The sequence below is a fragment of the Nothobranchius furzeri genome, chromosome 5, assembly GCF_043380555.1.
Source record: "Nothobranchius furzeri strain GRZ-AD chromosome 5, NfurGRZ-RIMD1, whole genome shotgun sequence".
Taxonomy (NCBI): Eukaryota; Metazoa; Chordata; class Actinopteri; order Cyprinodontiformes; family Nothobranchiidae; genus Nothobranchius; species Nothobranchius furzeri.
The window spans coordinates 59,571,855-59,598,127 of NC_091745.1; the positions used below are offsets into that span (position 1 = coordinate 59,571,855).

Here is a 26,273-nt window from a genome sequence, read left to right on the forward strand (position 1 = left end):
CCACAGTGACAGGACACACAATGTCACAGACGCATGACATTCTGTCTCAATCTGTCCCCCTGCTGATATTCTGCATTCCATATTCTGCGCGTCAGGCTGTGTGTGTGTGCGTGTGCGCATGTGGGGGGTCTTGTTCTGTGTGAAAACGAAGCAGTGCAAGTGATAATGCTGCAGGATTTCATAATTGTATCCTTCTCAGCAGCAGCACTGCAGGTGCTCTCCATGTCCAACATGTGCCTAAGCAAGGTCCTTAGTCAATGTTGCGCACATTTTTCCTCTAAGTTTTCTTTCATAAATCCCAAAGTTTGTATGGAAAGTTTCTTATGCAGTTTTTCAACCCTGTTTTGTGCATAAACAAGCTTGATAAATGAGGCCCCTGGGGCTAAGGAAATGTAGTGGAAAAATGTGCATAACTTTAGGGTGACTAAGGACCTTGCTTACGCACATTTTGGACATGGAGAGCACCTGCAGTGTTGCTGCTGAGAAGGATACAATTATGAAATCCTGCTAGCCTAGTGAACTAGACCAAATTCTTGCTTTGCAAAGAATGGTCTAGGCACGCTCCATTGGAACCTAGCAGCTCCTACCAGGACTCTGGCTAGCCAATCACAGCTCTCTAGAGGGGTTTCAAACACATAAAGAGCTGTGATTGGTCCATAATGGCGGGCCAATCATAGTGCTCTATCTGCTTAGTGAACAAATCACAGAGCTTTATCTGCTTTTTGGGCCAATCAGGGCACTCTATATGCCTGGTGGGTGGGATGATGCAACAGAGTGAAACAAGAGTATGTCACATTCTTTGTCCAGTGGAATGCGGAGATCATTTGAAAGACAACGGTAGAACCCGCCCCACAACCGAGAGCCGTCAATGGAGCGTGGCCAGACTAAATAATACATTTATTTAGTCTGGCTTGCCAGGCTAAAATCCTGCAGCATTATCACTTGTACTGCTTCGTTTTCACACAGAACAAGACCACACACACACACAGCCTTAAGCGCAGAATACGGAATGCAGAATATCAGCAGGGGGGCAGATTGAGACAGAATGTCATGCGTCTGTGACATTGTGTGTCCTGTCACTGTGACCCAATTGATCATGCGCCCTGACTACTTGGGCGAGGGAGATCTCCGGTTGGCTGACTGGTTAGCACGCGTGACTTTCACCTGGGAGTCTGGGGATCAAATCCCGATTGGACCTTTTTTTTTATATCCGCCACAGATCTCTCTGAAGAATTCACAACATTGACTGCTTCAGCAACGCTGTGCCACACCGTGGATTTTCTCTTATTTGTTTTGCAAAAGCACTTCCTTTCATTTCTCCACCTCACCCACAAGTACCTCAATTTCTGCTTCTGTGAAATTGCGCTTCCTTGATCTGCCTTGATCTACGGTCGCCATCGTCATTGGCGGAGTGCTGCAACAGCCGGTTTATGTATATGCATGAGATCCACAAGGCACTTTGCATTGACCATTTATGGCAGTAAGTGGGCGTGGTGAGGGCAGGATGTGACTAAAATGCAGCTGAGAAACTCTCGTTAGTCTCTGATTAATGAAGCGGAGATTGCGTGCAGCTGTGCGTACTCCATGTTTGATAGATCACAAACCTACTTGGCGTAAGTACTTTTTTTTTGCTGAGCTTGAGTACGGTTTTAGTAAGGATTCTACGCAATGTTTGATAAATGAGACCCCCGGTCACTAAATTCATCACCGAACACTTTTCTTTCTGACTGGCCTGGAGCTGCTGGACTTCCCGGAGATGTCCCACTTCCTGTGAAGGAGTCCATGTCACAGGTCGGTCCAGTTGCCACAAAATCAACATAACAAAGTTTACAGAGAAAAGAATAAGTGGCTGAAATGCCCAGAGTCCAGGTTTATTTAGAGGTCAACAAGTTCATACAGCAGCAGGTCCGATGTAGGTTCTAGCCGGATGTTCCTGCTGATCCTGGATCAGTTAGGAGACAGAGAGCATGGAGAGCAGCAGCAGCAGGGTGATGGAGACTCCAGCTGATTCTCCTGAAGACAAACGGGAGGGTTTACAGCTCAGGGTTAATCTGACACTGACTTCCTCCCTTTCTGTGCTGATGAGGTTTACTTTTAGCTTAGACCTGAAGGAAGATCTAAACCCAGAGCAGACTCACCTCTGGACCACAGCATGTCCTCTGTTACCGCCAGCGACCCGTTGTGTGGTGCTGGCTCCACCTGAAGTAGTTTGCACATGAGAGGGTAGATGTGGATGCTGTCGAAGGGCTCAGAAACAAAGTTCCTCTTGAAGCTTGGGCCGAAAGCCCTGAAGATGGTCTTCATGTCCATTTCCCCATTATGGAAGCCATGATCTCCTTTGTTGACATAGACGATCAGTCTCTGAATAATCCGAGAGGAGAATTTGGGTTAAAGGTTACACAAACGCAACATGCAAACATCTGATGGCGATGTACGTAGATAATCATCTTATCCAGACCAGGTTAGATTTCAAACACCCTGACCTTCTGATCTCTCACAGAGAGAGGACCCTTCTCTCCTGGTTCAGTCCTCATCTCTTCCCATTTTCCTCCTCCGCAGCCAGACTTGATCAGGAGTTCACCAGACTACCTGAAAGATTTCCAGTCCTGGGATCTGGTCCTATGGTGTGATGTTCCAACACCAGGATTTTGTTCATGTATTTTTGTCTCAGTGCGCTATATAAATAAAGTAAATTTTATTATTATTCTCTGCCTTTAACGACATGAACATCTTACTGAACTCCACTCTGGCTGTGTGGTGGTGCAGCAATAACAAGAGAGCCGCTGTACTGGTTTTGGTGTTTTTAACAAGGATCTGTTTCTTAAATCTCCCAGTAGTTCAGTTGTGAGCCTGTCCCATCACTGATCTTGTTCTGACTTCATACCAGCTGGCTAACAACCAAAGCTTCTGCTGAACACTTAATTGGGCCAAACATCCCAAAACTAGAGTCTTACTTGCATGTGCTAGATGTTTCTGCTCCTTTGGGAGAGTTATCTGATCAGACCCACTGGTCCAGATGCAGGATAATAACCATCAAGGACCCAGACTGAACTCTGCTGTCCTTGTTCCTTCTTCTCCTTGTGGTTGGTCTCTCCATCTTCTTCATTTGTTGTGTTTTTGCTGCTGCTTTTTAAATTAGATTATTTAGATTTGGTGTATTTTTTTTTTCTTAAAGCGGTCCACCCAACCAGAACTTCTGGGTTACACAGAGTAGGTCAAGGTGGTGAGACCTGGTGGACCCACATAAATCAGGACAGATGATTAAGAAGTGGGCTGTAAATGATTCCTTAACGTCCACGTGAGAAGAAGTCGATAAGACGCGTACACAAGCTGATAAAGGAGCTGACTAATCTGACCCCTGATCGATCCCCTTTTACAGGAAGCCTCATTGGGATGATGCAAATGGTTGGAACACTGATGTCTCTCTCATCCAACCACCAAGATGATGAATACATGAAAACCAAATCACTGATCTGATTTTAGGATTTAAGGTGGAACTTACAGAGTTCAGGTTAAAGCCCAGATCCGCCATGACCACGACAGGAGGCAGCCGCTCACTTTTACCAAGATGAAAGCTCTCAGGAATCTCATCCTTCCTATAGACCGTTAGGTTTGGTGCTTTGGACAAAGCGTCGATGACCTCCTGTTCTTTACCTGTCCTTGGGGTCAAGATTCCAAACCCTCCGTAGTCCAGGATCTCAAAGCTGGCCAGTTTGAGTAGATTCAGGTACTTGTTGAGGATGATCTCGTCTACCTGAGGTCGCTTCTTGATGGTGGTCATGCCGTGGTCAGAGGTGATGATGACGTTTAGGCTGTCTGTCAGGTTGTGGTACTCGATGGCCTCTCTCAGGTAACCGATGGTTCGGTCAATCTGCTGGATGATCTTTATCCTGTCTGGATGATCTGGACCCTTGGCATGGCCGACATTGTCAGGTTCACCGTAGTACAGCGTCACCAGGTGGAAATCCTCCTCAGAGAACCAGCTCATCACCATATCGATATTCAGACGCCACTCTGTCTCGTTATCATCTGGGAAACCGTGTTCCTCAACTAGGACTCTGTTGACCGCTTGACCTCTGTAGGTGGCTCCGCCTCCCGGGTAATGAAACGAAGCAGTTTTCAAACCCTAAAACAAGATCAGCTATGTTTGACATCAGAGCATTTCTTCTGTTGTAACTATGAAGTTTGTCTCAACCGTAGGTCTGGTAATACTAGGCTCAGGTATTTTTAGTTCGGTGATGCCGATAACTGACACCTGGTTACTCACCTGGTTCTGCGCTGTGATCCATAACGGCAGGACTCCATTGTCCCACCACTCTGATCTCTTCATGGTTTCTTTGTGAGGAAGTTTCTGGTTCGTCGTCACGTTGAACATCATGTTGTGGACAACTTCATGGTCCTCCACCCATCTACCTAACATACAGTAGCATCCAACATTATGACTCAGGTCAGGAAGGTGAAGTTAGACCTCACCACATTTAGCATCCCTTTGTGGTTCCATGTTGGTCTAGCCTAGTGAACTAGACCAAATTCTTGCTTTATTTAGTCTGGCTTGCCAGGCTAATGTTGGTCTCTATCTCTATAAACACCTCAAAAATGTATAAGATCCATCAGAGAGAGAGTTTACCAGTGATGGTGGTGAAATGAGATGGAGAGGTCATGGTGAGCATTGGGGGGGTGATGTATTTAGCCTTGACCCCATCCACAACCAGCTGGTCCAGGTGAGGTGTGTCCACATCCTGGTCGTAGTCCCACCTGAAGCCGTCGAAAGACACCAGCAGAAGCTTCTTCTGCTCTTCATTTTTCTTCAGTGGCTTGCTGAGTACACAGGTCAGCACCACTAGTACGAGGAAGAGCTGTAGCCTCATCTTAACCTTAACTCTGACTGCCTGCAGACTGGCCAGGTCTCACCTACTTAGGTAAATCTAGTTAATCTGTAGCTGCAGTTCTCTGATAGAGATCTGCTGATGAAGAACGAGACCTTGAGCCAACAGCTGTTATCAGGACATATTTCACTGATCAGCTGCACGTTGATAGCTACTCCTAAGTTGTCTCTCGTCAGGAAAGTAAAGCTGTTAGTGTGCTCTTTACAGCTTGTGATCAAATGGTTTCTCATTGATCAGCTAATATTTATTTTTTATTAAACACACGTGATAACTACAGTGGGGCAAAAAGGTAGTCAGCCACGAATTGTGCAAGTTCTCCCACTTAAAATGATGACAGAGGTCAGTAATTTTCATCATAGGTACACTTCAACTGTGAGAGACAGAGTGTGAAAAAAATCCATGAATTCACATGGCAGGATTTTTAAAGAATTTATTTGTAAATCAGGGTGGAAAATAAGTATTTGGTCACTTCAAACAAGGAAAATCTCTGGCTCTCACAGACCTGTAACATCTTCTTTAAGAAGCTTTTCTGTCCTCCACTCGTTACCTGTATTAATGGCACCTGTTTGAACAAATTATCTGTATAAAAGACACCTGTCCACAGCCTCAAACAGTCAGACTCCAAACTCCACTATGGCCAAGAACAAAGAGCTTTCAAAGGACACCAGGAAAAGAATTGTAGACCTGCACCAGACTGGGAAGAGTGAATCTACAATATGCAAGCAGCTTGGTGTGAAAAAATCAACTCTGGGAGCAATTATCAGAAAATGGAAGACATACAAGACCACTGATAATCTCCCTTGATCTGGGGCTCCACACAAGATCTCATCCCGTGGGGTCAAAATGATCATGAGAACGGTGAGCAAGAATCCCAGAACCACACGGGGGGACCTGGTGAATGACATGCAGAGAGCTGGGACCACAGTAACAAAGGTCACCATCAGTAACACACTACAATGGCAGGGAATCAAATCCTGCAGTGCCAGACGTGTTCCGCTCCTGAAGCCAGTGCATGTCCAGGCCCGTCTGAAGTTTGCCAGAGAGCACATGGATGATACAGCAGAGGATTGGGAGAATGTCATGTGGTCAGATGAAACCAAAGTAGAACTTTTTGGTATAAACTCAACTCGTCGTGTTTGGAGGAAGAAGAATACTGAGTTGCATCCCAAGAACACCATACCTACTGTGAAGCATGGGGGTGGGAACATCATGCTTTGGGGCTGTTTTTCTGCTAAGGGGACAGGACGACTGATCCGTGTTAAGGACAGAATGAATGGGGCCATGTATCGTGAGATTCTGAGCCAAAACCTCCTTCCATCAGTGAGAGCTTTGAAGAAGAAACGTGGCTGGGTCTTCCAACACGACAATGATCCCAAACACACCACCCGGGCAACAAAGGAGTGGCTCCTTAAGAAGCATTTGAAAGTCCTGGAGTGGCCTAGCCAGTCTCCAGATCTCAACCCCATAGAAAATCTGTGGAGGGAGTTGAAAGTCTGTGTTGCTTGGCGACAGCCCCAAAACATCACTGCTCTCGAGAAGATCTGCATGGAGGAATGGGCCAAAATACCAGCTACTGTGTGTGCAAACCTGGTAAAGACCTATAGTAATCGTTTGACCTCTGTTATTGCCAACAAAGGTTATGTTACAAAGTATTGAGTAGAATTTTTGTTATTGACCAAATACTTATTTTCCACCCTGATTTACAAATAAATTCTTTAAAAATCCTGCCATGTGAATTCATGGATTTTTTTTCACATTCTGTCTCTCACAGTTGAAGTGTACCTATGATGTAAATTACTGACCTCTGTCATCATTTTAAGTGGGAGAACTTGCACAATTGGTGGCTGACTAAATACTTTTTTGCCCCACTGTACCTATAGTACTGATCTGTCCATTGGAACCTACAGAGGACAAGGAAGACCACCAACAATCTGTCAACCATGACTGGAGAAAGATGGGCCTCCATGCCAACCTGGGTGCACCTTAAGCACCATCTCTACCCCTGGAGCCAGCAGCATGTGAGAAACTCCATGATGACATGCTGATAACGGTCATTAAAGTGAACACAAATTAGTTCCTGTTTTACAAGAACTGGTTGTAACCCTGCTTTTTGCATCAGAGCCATCCTTCCTACAGAATGAAAGACCAGCTTCATTATTAGAAAGTCGACATTTATTACAGCTTTTGTTTGCTTTTGGAGTCCACCTGTCCCCCCTGCACTGATCCAAAGTTTGTAATGGTAACCTGCAGATGGTAGCATCACCACACTAACAAATGTTCATGTAGACATCCCTAATCTGGAATCCTTAAACACCTGGGAGAGTTCATGTGTGATAACCAGAAAATAACTGTGCTTAATGGGGCTGCCAACTGTCACTACGTCCCCAGTTCCTCCTGCTGGGAAAAAAAGCTCATCTATCCGAGCCACACATTGCGTCACATTACTGTCCACAATCCACTAACTGCAGTACAAGTTTTGTTTTATGTTGACCTCATGTGAGTAAGAAGGGGATGTTTAACACCTTCCATTGGCAAAAAGCATAAAGTAAATAGAAACCAAATGCAACAAAAATAACTAGAAACTTAATAACTGTGGTTATTTTTTTAACAGTTTGTTCTTTACTTAAATAAACTTTTAATTTAATTTCGTGTAAGCTGTCATTTGATTTGATTGATGGTCACATACTCTATAACGGATTTATATGTATTATTTAGGTCAACTGGATGGAAGCACAAGCATTCAGTTCTTTAAAGCTGCAGCAGGAAATATGCAAACCTTCAGTTAGATTTGGAACATAAACATGATCACGGTCATGTATCTCCTCTGGATCTGCGTCCACTGGAAGTGTAATCCCTCATTGCCACAGGAAACCAGAGGGTACTAAACACCAGTTACCCTTTTCTACGTCCAAACGTCTTTTGTTGTCTGCGACTTCAGGTGGTGTTTTTCTTTTTGGGACTTTGGTAGTTAGTCCTAAAGTTGAAGTGGTAGCAGCCGACTGTTTCTCTTTCTCTGATATTTTTGAGCAGAGAATCTCTCACACCAGTAGTGTTTTGCAGGGCCAGATTATGATGGTAAGGACCCCTAACCCCCAATTGTCTTGAAACGGCCCTGAGTGTGGGACTGAGCTTTGAAGGTCATCTGAATCAAGGCATGAAATTTTTGTTTTTGGCTATTTTGTTTTACAAATTTGCTATTGCACTTTAATTTCTAACCTCAGATCAGACTAATATTTCCAAGCATGTTGCATCTACGGGTGAAACTCCAAAAATTAGAATATTATGCAAAAATTTCATTAATTTCAGTTATTCCACTAAGATGAAACCAGTATAGCCGATGAGATAGACTAATTATAATTTGTTATAATTGTAATGATTATGGCTCAAAGCTTATTGCTTATGAAAACTCCATATTCACAATCTCAAACAATTAGAATGAAATAAGCAAAAAGGTTTTAAAGAAAAATATGTCAGACTTCTGAAGAAGTATCACGCCTTGGTTTGGATCCTTTTGCTGAAAACCTCCTGGCTGTTCCTCGAACCAGACTGAAAACCAAAGGGGACAGGGCCTTTCAGACTATTGCACCCAGACTTTGGAACAGTCTACCTTTAAATCTCCGTCTCTCTTACACTGTAGAGGTCTTTAAAAATCATCTAAAAACTCACCTTTTCATCCAGGCGTTCCCTCCCTAAATGTTCAAAAAGATGGCTTTGTTTGGGTTCACACCTTCACTTTGTTCATACTCATGATTTTATTTTCTATTTTATCACTGCTATTGTTTTTCTGATGTTTTTATTGGTTAGAGGTATTTGCCCTGATCTTTATCATGTTGTACAGAGCTTTGTGATTTATATCTGTGAAAGGCGCTATATAAATAAACTTTTATAAAAGTACTTACTTACTTTTACTGAAATAAATAAACTTTTGCACAATGTTCAAATTGTCTGGTTTGTGGACTAGTTTGATCCTGTTTTGGATTGCAGGATGTTGGGAAATCTAGATATCTGGACAAACAGTAGCTGAAGCATTTTGCTCATATTTAGGATGCCTTAATTGCCAGGCCAGGTTTCTCTGAGATTTGGTCCCTAGCAGTGACTGTACAAAGATTCTTTTAAACTCAAAGATGGTTTGTTTTTACAGTGACCATGAAAAAAGAAAACTATGTTTGATAGCGCCTCTCAAGATAAAAATCACGATGTGCTTCACAAAAATATTTTGTGTTTGTCTTTTATTTTGTAGAGTAAACCCGGAAGCATTTTTTGGATCGCTAAGTACATCCGGTTTGTGGTTCGTGCTAAAATAAGGCGAAGTCCTTCATTTTTTTCTTCGGACAAACCGTTTTAATGATCTTTGAATTATAGCCCTGGGTCTTTGTTTCTGGACTACTTTGGACATTCTGACGGTGGAGGTGATCTATTCATCTGGACGCTGAGAAGGTTTGTAGGTTTAAAACAGATACATTACCTCAGAGATGTGTGCAGGAAGCTAGCGGATGTTAGCATGCACGCCTGAATGAAACATCTGGAAGTTTTTCCTAACAAAGCCAACGTGGGTTTGGGTTAGTCTGTCAATAGTTTGACGTTCAGCCAGAGTGAAGGAGTTTTATTTGACTCGAACGAAGTTTAACTAGACTTTGTTCTAATGCTCTGCTGGTCAACTGCCCGTCAGGACAAGTTTATCCTGCAAACTCGCACAGATCACATACGCGTGACGTCACTGATTTGGTGTAACACCTGTCTCTGCCCGAATCCCTGAGGGGCTGCTTTTAGTTACAAAACAAACACACATCTGTGACGCAACCACCAAATATGAGCTCCATCTGCTGGAGGATGAAACTCTGTCATTCTGGAAAAAAACGAAACACGGTAAAAATCACCTTTAACTATTATCGCTCCTTTGTTTTAGAAATGTCATCAATCTGGAGTCTGAGGCCGGCACTGGTGAAAGGTGAGTTTACCAGACCCAAGGTGGGATTATCTAGAGTCTGTCTCAGTTATCGTGGTGACCTGGAGTCCAGCCTCTGTTGCCATGGTTATCTAGAGTCCAGTCTCTTTTGCCACGAGGAATTGCATTTGGGCAGATTGATCTGAACAACCTTCATACATCCATCTTATTCTCAGGAGCTTCAAACATAAATTTAATTTTATTTTTTCCTGTAGCATCCCAGCTGGCCTCCGTCTGGTCCGCCCCCCTCCTTTCCAGAACAATGGCCACCCTCAACCAGATGCACCGGCAGGGGAAGCCTAAAAAGCCCCCTAAGACACTGGGACCCACGTTCGGCTGCCCACAGCTCAAAGCCGTTGTCTTAAAGACGATGATCCGAAAACCCAAGAAGCCCAACTCAGCCAACAGGAAATGTGCTCGGGTACGGTTGTCTAACGGAAAGGAGGCAGTGGCGTTCATCCCTGGGGAGGGACACAACCTGCAGGAACACAATGTGGTTCTGGTTGAGGGTGGGAGGACACAAGACCTCCCTGGAGTCAAACTCAAAGTGGTCAGAGGCAAATATGACTGTGCTCATGTGGTAAAGAAGAAACAGTGATGGAGGTGGACACTTGAGGGGGTGTGTGTGGATATTACAGAATAAACTATGATATGACTGTGCTCCTGATTCACATTTCATGAGTCCTACAATAAACAACAAATAAAGATAAAAATAAAACATCTAATAGTATCATAAAATTAAATTGGAAGGTTTGAAACTTATTTACTTGTTTATGCCTTCATCTAGAGATGAGTGATACCAAAAATATACAGATACCAAATTTTATGTCTGATACGCTATTTTGCCCATGTTGATATGTTAGGGCAGAAAAAGAAAAGATCTCAGTAGGTTGCTGATGTTCTAGTTGCTTTAAGATGCTGTGCTGCGGAGTCACATGACTCCACCCTGTCTGGTCTGAAACAAGAAGGGAAAACGGTGAGGAAATGGAAGATGAATAAGTAGTGAAACAGATGATGGGTAGTTATTGTGCAGTTACTGATATCAAGGTGAATTGCTCGATATATTGTGATTTGATTTGAGGCCACATCACCAAGACCTACAGTAATACAAAAACTTGATTTATTGACTCGGCATAAGGAAGATGAAGAGGGTGAGGATCAGAAACAATCCTCATCTCTAATTAAAACACTAAATCAACTTTTAAATTAATGAAACATAAGCAGTGATAAACACATAAAACCCCTGCTTTATGAAAGGGCTGTTTTTACTGTAAACTTATTCTGTACGTACGTCTTGGTGCAGAGCTGTTGTAGTTACAACCTCCGGCCAGCAGCGGCAGCACCGAGCACAGGCAGCAGCCATGTTTAATTCTTTATCAACTTCACCTGCTAATTTTTAGGTTTCTCGTGTTTGTATCTCTTGATACCAACAGAACCCTTCGGTTCTAGACGGTGGGGCAATATAAACATCTCACTGGATGTTTTAGGTTCTTAAACTGAGGTGTTAAAGGATCCTGTGGCGACCCGAACCGAGCCTGTTAGCTTCAGCTAACGGTTCGTTTGCGCTAACCAGACTCTCACGGTAAAAGGTCGGTATAAACCACGTTGGTGCTTTTACCGTGTCGTTTTATAAACGGTAAAGGTAACGGTAAACAGTTTGAATTTTTATCCTTTCACCTGTTGTGTTCGTCTCTGATTGGCTGAATTCGGTCTCAGGGGTGCCTGAACTTGAGCCTCTAACCTGCTGCCTGTTTTTGTTTCCATCTGCAGAGGGTTTTATTTTTCCCACATTAGAATCTCGTGTCTGTTCAGGAGATGAGTGGAGCGAAGGTGGAAGCGGAACAAGGAGGCGAGGAGGCTCAGCAGCTTCCTGCTAGAGGTCAGGGGTCATACAGATGTTTACTGTCACATTAACGTCCTTAACAGGAAGAGTCAGTAGGGTGTGTGTGTGTGTGTGTGTGTGTGTGTGTGTGTGTGTGTGTGTGTGTGTGTGTGTGTGTGTGTGTGTGTGTGTGTGAGAGAGATAGCGAGAGGGGTGGTGCTCGAGATGAGTGACAGCTCCCTGTTCTGAATATCGCTGTTTTCTTAGGACTGTGACCATGTTTAGGTATTTCTATGTAAATCTGCATGTTGGTATGTTTTTCTGCAGGAGACGGGTTGATTCTGGTCCCACAGAGCCCCTCTGCAACACAAGAACCTGCAGTAATACGCGGCCGATCAAAAGTTCGTCACATCTGTTCCCTCTGCGGCCGGGAGTTTGCCGGCCCATCCCGTTTGGCAGATCACGTGGCTTCACACTCTGGCTACAAACCGCACAGCTGCTCCATCTGCGGCAAACGCTTTACAAAGAAGATCAATGTCTACATCCACCAGAGGGTTCACACGGGGGAGAAGCCGTACTCCTGCCCTGATTGTGGGGTCAGCTACGCCCAGAGAGGCTGCCTACGACGGCACCTTCTTGTTCACGCCCCAGAGAAGCCCTTTGTTTGCTCCGTGTGTGGGCGGGGCTTTGTCCAGCGACGATACCTCGTCCAACATGAACGGATCCACACTGGGGAGAAACCATTCTCCTGTTCACTCTGCCCCAAACGCTTCGCCTCCAGGAGTGGGCTCTTCGACCACCAGCACTGCCATGCGGAGCAGAAACTTTATTCCTGCTCCCTCTGTGCGAAGGAGTTCTCCTCTCCTTCGTCTTTCAGAGATCATGTCCGGCTCCACTCAGGTCGGAAGCTCCACTCCTGCTCGCTGTGCAGCAAGAGCTTCAACCGCCCAGGTCTGCTGAAGAAACATCTGCACAAACACTCGGTCGAAGCTGCTGACAAGGTGAGGGGCAGTCCGTAAAGCCACAGATGGAATCAGGTCCAGGGGCCTCATTTATCAAGCTTGCTTACACACAAAACGGGGTTGGAAAACTGCGTAAGCAACTTTCCATGCAAGCTTTGGGATTTATGAAAGAAAATGTAGCGGAAAAATGTGCGCAACATTAAGTTGACTAAGGACCTTGCACACATTTTGGACATGGAGAGCACCTGCAGTGCTGCTGCTGAGAAGGATACAATTATGAAATCCTGCAGCATTATCACTTGTACCGCTTTGTTTTCACACAGAACAAGACCCCCACACGCACACACACACACACGTGCTTGTACACACACACACAGCCAGCCAGCCTGAAGCGCAGAATATGGAATGCAGAATATCAGCAGGGGGACAGATTGAGACAGAATGTCATGCGTCTGTGACAGTGTGTGTCCTGTCACCGTGACCCGATTGATCATGCGCCCTGACTACCTGTACAGGGGGGATCTCTGTTTGGCTGACTGGTTAGCGTGCATGACTTACACCCGGGAGTCTACGGATCGAATCCTGGTTAGACAATTTTTTATATCCGCCACAGATCTCTCTGAAGAATTCACAACATTGACGGCTTCAGCAACGCTGTGCCACTTCGTGGATTTTCTCTTATTTGTTTTGCAAAAGCACTTCCTTTCATTTCTCCACCTCACCCACAAGTACCTCAATTTCTGCTTCTGTGAAATTGTGCTTCCTTGATCTGCCTTGATCTACGGTTGCCATCGTCATTGGCGGAGCGCTGCAACAGCCGTTTTATGTATATGCATGAGATCCACAAGGCACTTTGCATTGACTATTTATGGCAGTAAGTGAGAGCGGGATGTGACTAAAATGCAGCTGAGAAACATTCTTGTTAGTCTCCGATTTATGAAGCGGAGATTGCGTGCAGCTGTGCATACTCCATGTTTGATAGATCACAAACCTACTTGGCGTAAGTAAATTGTTTTGCTGAGCTTACGTATGGTTTTAGTGAGGATTCTACGCAATGTTCGATAAATGAGACCCCAGGTGAGCACTACATTACTGACCTGACCATGTTTGACCCTTTGACCTCTGACCCTTCAGGTTTCTATCAGCTGCTACCTATGTCGGGAGGAATTCAGTTCCTTGGATGAGCTTGCAGAACACAAACAGCTTCACCACGCAACGCAGCGCTTCTCCTGTGACATCTGTGGTCGAGGGTTCTCCAGATCGAGCCGGCTGAAGGACCACATGAGGTCTCACACTGGAGAGAGGCCGTTTCAGTGTGATGTGTGTATGAAGCGCTTCACGGTGCAGAGAACTCTGAGGAAGCACCAGGAGATCCACAGTCGTTCTGGCACCGCCCCTCACCGTGCTTCACCACAGCCTACAGCCCCACAGGTGAGGACCAACAGGTGTAACAGGAAGTGAACATGTTAGGATGACTCATCAGTTTGCTGTGTTCTGATTGGCCACCAAAGCAACGACTGAAACAGAGTTTTGAGCTTGAACTAAATCGAATCTTGTTGAGTTTGTAGTTCTGTGATTTTTGGCAAAGAAACACTCAGATCTTCTGCATCTTGTTGGACCTGATCGCTGATTAAACAAAGCTTTTATATTCGGCCAAAAGCCTGCAGAAACGTGAAAGGTTTGACTTTCTGTTCATTATAGAAACCAGACGAGTCGCTGGACATCGATGATGTTCTGAAGATGGAGAAAAGAAATGATGAACTGCTGTGTTCACTGACCGGTGAGTAAATCAGAGCTTTGTGTTTACCCGTCTATCCTGGTGGGATTTAAATTCTTGTCACTTGTCTGTTCAGCAGAGGAGAGTCCTGCTAGGACGACGGAGCTTCTCAGCTGCTCCCTCTGTGAGAAGCTCTTCTCGAGTTTATCTGAGCTCCAAGAGCACCAGAATTCCCACAATGCAACAGGGGATCCACCCCGCCCCTCAGCGAGCTCAGAGACCACCAGGAGCAGCATGAAGACCAAGGCCAGGTCTCATCGCTGCCACATCTGCTCCAAGAGCTACCTGAAACCCTGTCTGCTCCGAAAACACATGAAGGTCCACATCCGGGACGGAGTCATCGCCGACCCGGCAGACAAGGTGACCCAAATGAGTCATGGAAGGAACTTAAGGAGTACAGCTGATTTGTTAATCCCTTTAGAGGTTTTAAAAACATAGATACTGATTCAGTCCAGAACCCTTTATCAGGTTTTCCTCCCAGTATCCAGACTTCCTGTAGTCTGGTCTCCTGGTTCTGATCCAGTTCTATGGATTTTCTACATTTTTTTCCTCCATTTTTATTGTGGAACATTCTGATCTTAGACCTCTGAAACAAAAAGACTCCTAACTCAAGGGATGAGCCAGAGTTGTGTCGACACAAACAGAACCAGTACAAACTGGATCAACAGTTTGGTACCAGCAGCTGGTCTCAGTCTGGTTCTTCAGCTGCATCTTTCCTCTAATCCGTTTCCTCACAAGTCCTTTTGGATTTTTTCCATTCAGGAGTTCTGGTTCCACATGAGGACTGAAGATGGAGAGAAGAAGAAGAACATGAAGAAGGAAGAAGCGGAAACACGGGTGAGAAAAGCTCTGCTTTACCTGCTGCCCGTGTCACAGGTTTTACCTTAACTCATAATAATAATAATAAACTTTATTGTTGTTATTTTAAACATTTTCATTATTATTGTAGTTGTTTACTGCCTGAAGTGTAAAAAAGTTTTCATTTAAAAAAGGCTCTGACCCATAAAAATAGTGCTTGACCTTTGACCTCTATGCAAGAGGATTAGGACCATTGAAAAGAAAAGAATTCTGACTTTTTTCCCTGAAGTCAAAATGTCAGAATTCTTTTCTTTTTTCTTTTCAGCGGCCCTACTCCTCTTGCGTAGACCTCTGTATGAGTGAAAGGAGGATAAATACAGAATTTTTTTCAATAACAACCAGCACAGATTTTTAGACTTACAAGCTGTACCTTAAATGCATCATAAAGTCTGTTTTATTGAAACTAGAGACGTTATCTTGATCAGGTATTTTAGTTTAATGAATGGTTTCTGTGGAAGTGGGCTCTAAAGCAGTAGCCGGCTGGCTTTTACTACTGGGTTAGCCTCAGCCAGCCCGATACCTAGAAATATTTACTGATTTGTTTACAGAGCTGTTTATTCTGAATGCTGAATGTGAACAGGAACTCTGACGTCATCACAGTGTTTTCTAATGTTGATCATTTAAAAGATTTCATTAAAATAAAACAAGCTTACAGGTTGTTTTATTTCTATTTTCATCCCTTGATAACAGCTGTCCTCCACTGCTGAGTCCCTCATCTCTATTTCTAATTCTGTGGCTGGTAACCGTGGCAACCAGGGGACGCTGTCAGAGCGACTAGAGGAGGAAAACGTCAGCGGTTTGATTAACTCCGATGGAGAGGAGGAGTCATGGAAGCTGAAACATGAAGGTACACGTTCAGATGAAAAATAAACCTTGTTTCTACAGGTGTGGTGCTTCTGCAGGTGTGGTGCCTTTTTAGGTGTGGTGCCTTTATAGGTGTGGTGCCTTTATAGGTGTGGTGCTTTTACAGTGTGGTGCCTTTATAGGTGTGGTGCTTTTACAGGTGTGGTGCTTTTACAGGTGTGGTGCTTTTACAGGTGTGGTGCTTTTACAGGTGTGGTGCTTTTACAGGTGTGGTGCTTTTACAGGTGTGGTGCTTCTGCAGGTGTGGTGCCTTTATAGGTGTGGTGCCTTTATAGGTGTGGTGCCTTTATAGGTGTGGTGCTTTTATAGGTGTGGTGCTTTTATAGGTGTGGTGCTTTTATAGGTGTGGTGCCTTTATAGGTGTGGTGCTTTTACAGTGTGGTGCCTTTATAGGTGTGGTGCTTCTACAGGTGTGGTGCTTCTACAGGTGTGGTGCCTTTATAGGTGTGGTGCTTCTACAGGTGTGGTGCTTCTACAGGTGTGGTGCCTTTATAGGTGTGATGCTTCTACAGGTGTGGTGCTTCTACAGGTGTGGTGCTTCTACAGGTGTGGTGCTTCTACAGGTGTGGTGCCTTTATAGGTGTGGTGCCTTTATAGGTGTGGTGCTTCTACAGGTGTGGTGCTTCTACAGGTGTGGTGCTTCTACAGGTGTGGTGCTTCTACAGGTGTGGTGCTTCTACAGGTGTGGTGCCTTTATAGGTGTGGTGCCTTTATAGGTGTGGTGCTTTTACAGTGTGGTGCCTTTATAGGTGTGGTGCTTCTACAGGTGTGGTGCTTTTATAGGTGTGGTGCCTTTATAGGTGTGATGCTTCTACAGGTGTGGTGCTTCTACAGGTGTGGTGCCTTTATAGGTGTGGTGCCTTTATAGGTGTGGTGCTTCTACAGGTGTGGTGCCTTTATAGGTGTGGTGCCTTTATAGGTGTGGTGCTTCTACAGGTGTGGTGCTTCTACAGGTGTGGTGCTTCTGCAGGTGTGGTGCCTTTATAGGTGTGGTGCTTCTCCAGGTGTGGTGCCTTTATAGGTGTGGTGTCTTTATAGGTGTGGTGCCTTTACAAGTGTGGTGCCTTTATAGGTGTGGTGCTTCTACAGGTGTGGTGCCTTTATAGGTGTGGTGCCTTTATAGGTGTGGTGCTTCTACAGGTGTGGTGCCTTTATAGGTGTGGTGCCTTTATAGGTGTGGTGCCTTTATAGGTGTGGTGCCTTTATAGGTGTGGTGCTTCTACAGGTGTGGTGCTTCTACAGGTGTGGTGCTTCTACAGGTGTGGTGCTTCTACAGGTGTGGTGCTTCTACAGGTGTGGTGCTTCTGCAGGTGTGGTGCCTTTATAGGTGTGGTGCCTTTATAGGTGTGGTGCCTTTACAAGTGTGGTGCTTCTACAGGTGTGGTGCCTTTATAGGTGTGGTGCTTCTACAGGTGTGGTGCCTTTATAGGTGTGGTGCCTTTATAGGTGTGGTGCCTTTATAGGTGTGGTGCTTTTACAGTGTGGTGCCTTTATAGGTGTGGTGCTTTTACAGATGTGGTGCTTTTACAGATGTGGTGCCTTTATAGGTGTGGTGCCTTTATAGGTGTGGTGCTTCTACAGGTGTGGTGCTTCTACAGGTGTGGTGCTTCTACAGGTGTGGTGCCTTTATAGGTGTGGTGCCTCTACAGGTGTGGTGCTTCTACAGGTGTGGTGCTTTTACATGAGTTCTGGTCCAGAATTTAAACATAATTTTTATTGGTATGAACTGATATTTAACATTTTTAATAGTCTATATTCCCTTTTTTAAACCAAATTGTGGGTCTTACTGATCCTTTTTGTGTCTGACAGGCCCAGCCGTCCCCCCTGACTCGGTCTGCCCCTCAAACCCACGGGCCAACAGCAGCTCTGGTGGCAGGAGCGGACACTGCTGTCCTGTCTGCAGCCGGGACTGCTTCAAGGCTTCAGCGCTGCAGAAACACCTGCGGATCCACTCAGGGGAGCGCCCGTTTCAGTGTCCCACCTGCAGTAAGAGCTTCATCCAGCAGGTCCACCTGAAGGAGCACCAGAGGATCCACACTGGAGAGAAGCCCTACACCTGCTCTGTCTGCAGCAAGAACTTCACCTTCTCCAGCGCCCTGCGTAGACACCTGCGCGTCCACACCGACGCCCGGCCATACCAGTGCTCTGTCTGCCAGAAGACCTTCAAACAGCTGTGTGTGCTCAAGAATCACCAGTTGACCCACTCAGGAGTCCGATACCAGTGTCCTCTTTGCAACAAGAGCTTCACCCGAGCCCTGGAACTCACCTACCACGTGGACTCACACTCAGACTCTCAGCCGTACTTCTGTAGCATCTGTCAGAAGAACCTGAGCGGAGTCAGAAGCTTTCGTAAACATATGAAGAAACACGAGTCAGAGAACTCCCTACTAGTACCGGCACCGGAGGAGGAGGACAACAGCTGAGTCCTACAGCGTCTAGACTTAAAAGGTCAAAGGTCTGAGGACTAAAACTGGCAGATATTCTGCTCAGCTGGAACTGTGATGATGTTTGATCATGTGACCTCCGTAGGAATCATGTCTGCAGTAGGGCAGCTCAGAAGAGTCAGACCTGTAGTGGTTCTGTCAAGCAGGAGAGCAGATCAGGTCCAGATGTGGACTGAGATTTGTCCTTCAGGTAAATGCTGAGGCCTCTTTAGTAAAATGAAGAATTCTGTTCTGACCCGGTTTAATGGTAAATGGCCTTCTAGAGTCACAGAACCCCCCAAGGTGCTTTACAACGCAGTCATTCACACCTTGGTGATGATGAGCTACATTGTAGCCACAGCTGCCCTGGGACTCACTGACAGAGGCGAGTCTGCCGTATGTAGGCACCACCGGTCCCTCCGAAAACCACAAACAGGCAAGGTGGGTTAAGTGTCTTGCTCAAGGACACAACAACAGTGAGACTGAGCGGGGCTCAAACCTGATTACGGGGTGAGCACTTAACTTTTGTACCATCGTCGCCTCAATGGAACCAAACAGGAGGTGAGGAGAGTTCAAGTCTTTTGTTTTTGTGCCTTTTCACTATTTTGCACCATCAGCTGTATCATGAATAGAATAGAATACTTTGTCAATTCTTCGAATGTGCTTGCCATACAAGGAATTGAAATTACGTTTCACACTGTACCATGCATAGACATTTACATAAAGTGCAAATGCACAACAATAACAAAACAAAAAAAAAACATCCCTAACAATAAGATGATATTAAACAGGTAAATATCGCTAATAATATACAACATATAGCAGCAGATGTGTGCAATTTCAATGCAGAGGTAGTTGTTTACAATCAGACATGAAGACGTGTTTGTAATGAAAGCTGGTGATGAGAGCCACTCAGCCAAAGGTTCTGTTTGGTCAAAAGGTTCTGCCTGAGCAACGGGTCAGAGTCCCAGGTTCAAACCCTCACCCACCCTGTGATGCTGTGGTTCATCACCACCAGAGTGTGAATGGGTGAATCGCATTTCTCTAGAAGAACACTTCCATTTTAGAGTTGCAGACACTCACCCTGTCATCCATAGTTACTGATGTAATTTGATGGGAAGTGATGTCATCTCTGCAAGAAGAACCAACACCAGTTCTGTAACGTTATCCTGTAAAACAGTTTGGTGCTTCACCGCTGCTGCCTTGCTTAAGGACAGCAAGACTGTAAACAAAGATGTGAAACATAAATATTTCTGTTCCAGATGAATAAATGAGGCTGACACTGCTGGGACGTTTCCATTCCTCTGCTGTTTTTGTGTTTTGCTGCTAAAATAGTTTTAAAGTCTAGTTTTGCAGAAAACATTCACTGTCAGAAAACACGTCTGTAGATCAGAACGTGGAGATGTTTATATTCTTGTTTGATGAAACAAAACTTAAAAGTTAAAGAGCAAGTCACCCCCTACAAGAAATTTACTCCACTCCCACTTCATGTTTGAAAAATGCAACAAATGCTGTTGCTTGGCAGACCGAGAGGGCGGAGCCGCTAACAAACACACACAGACTCACAATGGCATTATGACATCATAATGTACCAGATGACATCATAGCATACCTCTTAGCCAATAGCGGTGGCAGATTTAAATTCAAATACAGTGCACAATTTTTCCGTGACGACGGCGCAACACTGACAGTTTTAGGCAGAATATTTGAATTTTAACCAAGATGCACTGAACTGCCAAATTATTGACTACACATGTCTGTAGCACGATTAGACACTCCTTTATATAGTTTATCAGCAAAAAAAATGTGATTTGGGGGTGACTTGCTCTTTAAAGGAACAAAAACGTTTTGGTGCTGAACTATCGGCGTTGTCCAGCAGGGGGCGCCAATAAACTACAAGGTCCTAGATCTGAGATAAATTGATGTTTTCTGTTTTAAGCAAATTACGCATGAGTTTATTTAATCTGTTTCAGATAAAAGATGCTGGCTGATCCAATCAGAGCCTTCATCAGATTCTGATCAGGGAGTCGGCTCCGTTCTGTATGGGGTCAGGGTTCAAGTTCAGGTTTTAAAACAAAAGTCAACGTTAAACAAATCTGAAGAAAATAATTGTAAATAAAGAACAAAGGGGGTGAGACCTGAGTTGTTCTGTTAGGTTTGGACCGGTACCAGCTGACTGGCCCCAGTGCTTCTAGGTCAGTGAAGAAGAGTTAAATCTCATGGGACCAGAACCACTGAACCGGTCCAGATCCACAGATTTTGGACTTTGTCAGATTTTTATTTAGTTTTAATCGGATCAGAGTTTCAGTTTAACTTCTTGTAAAATAAATTGGACATGAAATGTTTCCTGAGAACCAGAAGTTGCTGTAAGTTTTGTCCTGCAGGTGTTTGAGTCTGGGGCATTCTCACTCTGATTGGCTGCAGCTTCTCCTGGTGGGTGGGGTCAGAACAGATAAGCACCGCCCTCTGGAGGATAAGATTTGGCCTCTGGTTGACGTCCTTCAGTCTGACTTCATCATGTGGTCCTCAGAGATGCAGGGTTTTACCAACTCCTCTAACGTCACCACAGCTCGGGACTGGACTAAGGTAAGTCTTCCTGTCTGACATCATAAACATCAGCAGGCGTCTCGGATGAAGGTTGACACAGAAACAGGCGACCTCCACAGGACTAATATGATTTAGAGTTTTTGACTTGATGACCTGGATCAGAACCAGTCCAGTTTCTAACTTCATCTGCATTTAATGAAAAGTCTAAAGATAGTACATAAAAAAACTATTAATTTAAAACTAACGATTAAGTGACTAAATTAACATCCAGAGTGTTTCTTTAACATTTTATAATAAAATACGGTTTCATCAGAATAAAAACTAAAACAGAATCATTTCGTAAAGATTCCATTTACGAGAAAAATAATCCTTTGTATTTTTCTTGTTTTGTGTTATATTTTTATATGTTTTCATTTAATAGTAATTATCCTGTAAGGTATTTAGTATATTTCTGTTATAATCACGGGGCCAGGAGGGCTGTGGGATTTAAAGTCCCGCTCAAAGCCTCACAGGGTGGACCTCTCTGAAACGTCATGCTTAATCATCCACATTTAGTTTAATGATGAATGTGGAATCACAAAGCAGAAGAAATCATTCAGAAGAGGACTGAAATGAACTAAAGCAAGTTAGAGCTCGTTTAAGTCTGGTTTTACAAGAAGATGAATAAACTTTCTCCTGTTTGAATCTCCACTCAGGGGATTTTTGTGTCACACACACTTTCTGTTCTCTATTTTTAAATCTGTCATTTGCAGCTCACTGAGCAACAGAAACTATAAGATCTTTACTGTGTGTGTGTGTGTGTGTGTGTGTGTGTGTAGGTTTACAAGGCTGTCCAGTGGATCCAACTCATTATGGCTCTGTGCAGGTTAGCTCATTTTCTTTCTGTTTTGAAGCTTTGCAGCATGTTAAACACAAAGTTCTTCTTCATGAGTTAGTGGGAAAGAGGTCAGAGGTCAGATTTCAGAGAGAAAAGAACATGTCGAGTGTAAAATAATCTGATTAGAGCTCATTTCATTGCTCCATCGTCGCCTTTGATAACACAGAGTTTATGTGTGTGTGTGTGTGTGTGTGTGTGTGTGTGTGTGTGTGTGTGTGTGTGTGTGAGGCTTCTGTTGGGAGGAGGTGAATTAGCGGGTGGCTAACTCCAGAGCTAGCATGCTATTATAAACAATCTTGATTTGAACATCTGGAGCGCTGATTCCATTGTTTTCTGCAGCATTTTGGGTTCGAGTTCCATCATCTTCTGCCTGATTTCACAGCGACTCAGAAAGAAGCCAGAGGTGAGTCGCTAACTTCATCATCATCATTATCAGCATCATCATCATCATCACTATCACTGTAGGCCACCTTTAACCTTCTGGCAGAAAGATCAACCAAAGTCCTCAAACACTAAAGCAGTCCTCCAGAACCACTTAGAGGACTAGAGGAAGTCCAGCCACCAAAATGATCTCTTCTGTAAATGAGAGCGGAATTCTCTTAGCAGCCAATCAGCTGTCGGATCAGACTCCTGGGACCAATCAGGAGGAGAAAGGGCTTCGTATCGTTTCTTTATCCAGGTAGCCTCATTAAAGGGAGGCTCTGGTTGAGATGGAAACATTTTCATTAGCATTCATATGAAACACATTTGGTCCTGTAGCAATTAATACATATTAATTATGACCAATAAGATGTGATATTCCATATAAATATGGACTATCAATCTGATTGATCTTTGAATGTTTAATCGGAAGATTCTAGGGTTCTTTGCTTATTCAGGGACCATAAAAACACTTCGTATTAATTCAGACAGTCAGTATTTAGTTTATAAAATGAATTTAATTCTTTTTCCTAAACTAATCATTTATACATGACAGGATATGACTAATGAGATGTAGTGTGGTGGATGTGAGGTGTTGTGATGGAAGCTAGATGTTGTAGCAACCGTTCTTTGTATCTGAGAGAAATTGCGAAATCTGGGTGTAAAAGAATTTGTTGTTTGTTATAAACTAGAGAGTTAGTTATTGATAGAAACCTCATCAGACACCAGTATGCAGGCTTACGATCAGAGTGGTGAGGTCACCGGATGCCAAAACCACAATACTCAGAGATTAGTAGCTTCCTCTGAGTTCAGCTTCCCCGGCCATGAGATGCAGCCCGGTGTCTGCAGGTTAGGTGTGAAGTAGCTCTGAAAGGAGCTGTTGTGTCTGTAATCACTCGCAGCATCGCAGAAAGGGTTTGACTTAAGGTCAAAGGAGTTTGTTTCAAAAGAGGCTTCTTTCCCGATTTCGCTGAATCGGGGGTTCAGCTGGAAACTGAATTACTTGGGAAGTCATTTTTGTTTTATTAAACTACTTTGTTATGGTTTCTGGCCAAGTTTGACAAATCAGAATTTGACACGTTTCTGAGTATTTACCAACGTCCCTCAGAAAGCCACACCTTCCTTCAGATGTCTGGTGTTCACACTGTGAGTGCAAGAACCTTGCGTGAGAATGTTTGAATGTTTTATCTTCATGGTATGTAAACACTCACTGAACAGAATCTTCTGGGTTTGGAAGGCCAACCAGAAAGTGGATTTATTTCTGTAGACGAAAGGTCACTATGTTGATCAATATATAGGTGAAAAAATCCAGGTTGTGTTTTTAGGCTCAAAGAAGAAATCAGATCAGAGTGTAGAGCTAAGATGATGTCATCAGCCATTAGCTCATTCCATCAACAAGATCTGAGAGAAAAAGACACCTCGTCCAGATAGTCAGAGGTCAGAGGTCATGGGGTGTGTCTCATGCTGTGTTCCAGCTGCAGCCGCTGTTCCTGCTCAGCGTGACCGACCTCCTGCTCGCCCTCTGCTGGCTCGTTGGAGCTGTTCTCTTCTCTCAGCGCTGCAGCAACCTGAACACACTCTGCTACAACCTGCACACGGTGGAGCAGGTAACACACACACACACACACACACACACACACACACACACACACACACACACACACACACACACGCATGCACACACACACACACATTCTGATTCTGACGTACTGCTGGGATGTTCAGGGGAAAGTTCTGATATTTTCCCTGAGGTTTGAGAACACTGAGTGATTTCCATTAGTGAAACCTTGTCAGGAAGTGAGTTGTGTTTCCTCCTGGGACACAATCCCATCACCGCTGGAAACTCACGACTTGTTCAGAAAAACAACAGAAACACACGGCGGTCTTCAAACAGCAACAACCTGTCTCCTAAAAAGTTCTTTCAATCCCTGAAACATTTTAGCAAAAAGGGACTCCATCTAAAAACGTTTGTTTTTATGGCTCGATTCAACTAAGGGATTCTAAGTGTTTTAATTAGATAAAAGACAGAAAGTAAAGACTAAAAACTGTGAAGCTTTGACTGTGAAAGATCATCCAAATCCTTTTTAAGTCCCACTCTAATAATCTTTTGTAGCTGTTTTAAATAGTTCTCAGTGGTCTTTAAACTATGATTGTGCTGTTTTTAGCCAAAATCACAAAACCTGTGTTGTTTTCTAGTAAAATTCACCTGTGGGTTGTGGGCGGAGCCGTTGGCTCAGAGGACAGGGACTCTCTAGGTGTAAGTCAGGAGTCTCACTAGTTGAGCTGTCAATTTGACATTTGAAGTCTGATAAACATCCATCTATTTCTCTACTAGTGGAGCTTGTGCTCCGCCATTGGCTTGGTGACGTAACAATGCCAGTAAGTTTTGGGTGGACGTTTTCGTCTGCTACTGATTCACAGCGATTTGAATGCAGAAATATTCAGAAGAGCTTAAATTTCTTTAGACATGTCCTGCAGCACAAGAAAAATACCTCAAAAATATGTTAAAACAGGAAAAAACATGATTTATATTAGAGTGGGTCTTTAAACTGAAATAAAATGTGACTGAAAACCTCTGAGTGAGAACTGGAGCAGCAGGTTCTGATTTGTGTTATTGTGATTTAGAAAGAAAGAAACGGATCTTTTAAATAGCGCCTCTCAAGATAAAACTCACAAGGAGCTTCACAATAAAACAAAACACACAAAAAAGATTAAAATATAAATGATATTTCTAAAATTCATTAAAAATATGTTTATAATGAGAAATAAATGTTGTGATAAAAATGTAAGGAAAGGGAGAGAGAAAATGAATAGGATAGAGGGAAATCAGTGGATCCTGGGAAAGGTGGAAATAGAACAGAATAAGGAAAGGGTGATGACAAAGGTCACGCAAAAGCCAGTTTGAACAAGTTTAATCTCAGACCCTGGATCTGTAATCCAGGCTACAGTCTGAGGGGATTACTGGTTCTGTGACCATATGTGTATTTGAGACCTGATCAGGGTTAGGGTTGAACTCAGACCATCTGGTTCCCTTCCTGGGCCGGACCCGGGGTGAAAACAGAAGATCTGTCTAAAAACCTTAGCTTCACCTTTTGGTCCTGATTTATTTCGTGAGCGGACGATGCTCTGGTTTACCCGGCGTCTGCTCAGAATCTAATGTTCACTTCCTGTTTTACTTCCAGTACGGATCTTTTCTGGGGGGATGCACACATAAGCCAGTTCACATGAATGGAGAACTGACTAGAATTTAAAAGCTCAGCACTTTGCATTATTCGGATGCATCGATTAAACTAAATTCAAATCTGCTGAGTCATGCTGATGCTCTGACTGCAAAGTTCTCCATCCCGGCTGGTTCTAATGGGTCAGTGGGCCCAGACAGCCTGGTCCAGAACTGGGTCATCATAGGGGTGAAGAAGAGCAGCAAAAGCAGGACAGAACAGAAACTACAGAGAAACATTGCTGACCTACTTCTGTTGTCTGATGGTTTAACCCTCCAATCGCTTGAGGGAGCTCACACCCAAAAAAGTCAACTAAGGCATTTGTTTGATTGGTTAAATGGAAATTTGTCTATTTAACATGAACATATCATGTTTATGTTTTTAAATCATTATAACTTATTTGTTTAACATAAAATAACAAAACGTTTAATGAACAAGACTGGCATTCTTCAGTCCAATGAAGTGTAAATACTTCGAATCAACAACTCACACTGATATCTAGTGCGCATGCTCAAACTTCCCGGAAGCTAAGAAGCGGGAACACGGACCAAGTTTTCTGGGTGAAAGTTTCTGAACCCAAACTCTGTTTCAGGTTCTGTACATGGCCTCGTTCTTCTACACGTTAAACTACGTGTGGAACCTGTACACAACAATCAGAGAGAAGTTCCACAGCT

General features: G+C 44.0%; 4 protein-coding genes across 6 annotated transcripts in view; 3 read left to right on the forward strand and 1 right to left on the reverse strand.

Moving 5' to 3' along the window:
* Nucleotides 1–1,842: 1,842 nt before the first annotated feature.
* Nucleotides 1,843–4,907, reverse strand: zgc:153896 (ectonucleotide pyrophosphatase/phosphodiesterase family member 7). The gene is made up of 5 exons (XM_015949605.3): nucleotides 4,628–4,907; nucleotides 4,268–4,413; nucleotides 3,503–4,126; nucleotides 2,139–2,361; nucleotides 1,843–2,013 (listed from the first exon to the last, which is right to left on the reverse strand). Exons 1-5 carry the CDS (start codon nucleotides 4,866–4,868, stop codon nucleotides 1,952–1,954), a joined length of 1,296 nt encoding a protein of 431 aa, XP_015805091.3. The 5' UTR covers nucleotides 4,869–4,907; the 3' UTR covers nucleotides 1,843–1,951.
* Nucleotides 4,908–9,137: 4,230 nt separating this feature from the next.
* On the forward strand, nucleotides 9,138–10,491 carry mrps12 (mitochondrial ribosomal protein S12). The gene is made up of 3 exons (XM_015949608.3): nucleotides 9,138–9,323; nucleotides 9,793–9,834; nucleotides 10,047–10,491. Exons 2-3 carry the CDS (start codon nucleotides 9,795–9,797, stop codon nucleotides 10,427–10,429), a joined length of 423 nt encoding a protein of 140 aa, XP_015805094.1. The 5' UTR covers nucleotides 9,138–9,323; nucleotides 9,793–9,794; the 3' UTR covers nucleotides 10,430–10,491.
* A 682-nt stretch (nucleotides 10,492–11,173) lies between these two features.
* LOC107379038 (zinc finger protein 271) lies at nucleotides 11,174–19,823 on the forward strand. Of its 3 annotated transcripts, none has more exons than XM_015949606.3 (9): nucleotides 11,174–11,420; nucleotides 11,602–11,710; nucleotides 11,981–12,654; nucleotides 13,750–14,046; nucleotides 14,317–14,395; nucleotides 14,469–14,752; nucleotides 15,155–15,229; nucleotides 15,941–16,097; nucleotides 17,924–19,823. In XM_015949606.3, the coding sequence occupies exons 2-9, from the start codon at nucleotides 11,647–11,649 to the stop codon at nucleotides 18,535–18,537; spliced, it is 2,244 nt and encodes a 747-aa protein (XP_015805092.3). In that variant the 5' UTR covers nucleotides 11,174–11,420; nucleotides 11,602–11,646; the 3' UTR covers nucleotides 18,538–19,823. The 3 variants fall into 3 exon arrangements, with proteins under 3 accessions (XP_015805092.3, XP_015805093.3, XP_070407908.1); XM_015949607.3 differs by having other exon boundaries at nucleotides 14,472–14,752; XM_070551807.1 differs by having other exon boundaries at nucleotides 11,174–11,710.
* Nucleotides 19,824–20,573: 750 nt separating this feature from the next.
* tmem116 (transmembrane protein 116) overlaps nucleotides 20,574–26,273 on the forward strand; it is a 13,486-nt gene continuing 7,786 nt past the window's right edge. The window contains exons 1-5 of the mRNA XM_054740800.2: nucleotides 20,574–21,123; nucleotides 21,903–21,949; nucleotides 22,301–22,364; nucleotides 23,857–23,988; nucleotides 26,192–26,273. The exon at nucleotides 26,192–26,273 is cut by the window's right edge and continues 23 nt beyond it. Coding sequence (XP_054596775.1) covers nucleotides 21,055–21,123; nucleotides 21,903–21,949; nucleotides 22,301–22,364; nucleotides 23,857–23,988; nucleotides 26,192–26,273 — 394 coding nt within the window. The 5' untranslated portion in view covers nucleotides 20,574–21,054. The remainder of the gene's footprint in view (nucleotides 21,124–21,902; nucleotides 21,950–22,300; nucleotides 22,365–23,856; nucleotides 23,989–26,191) is intronic.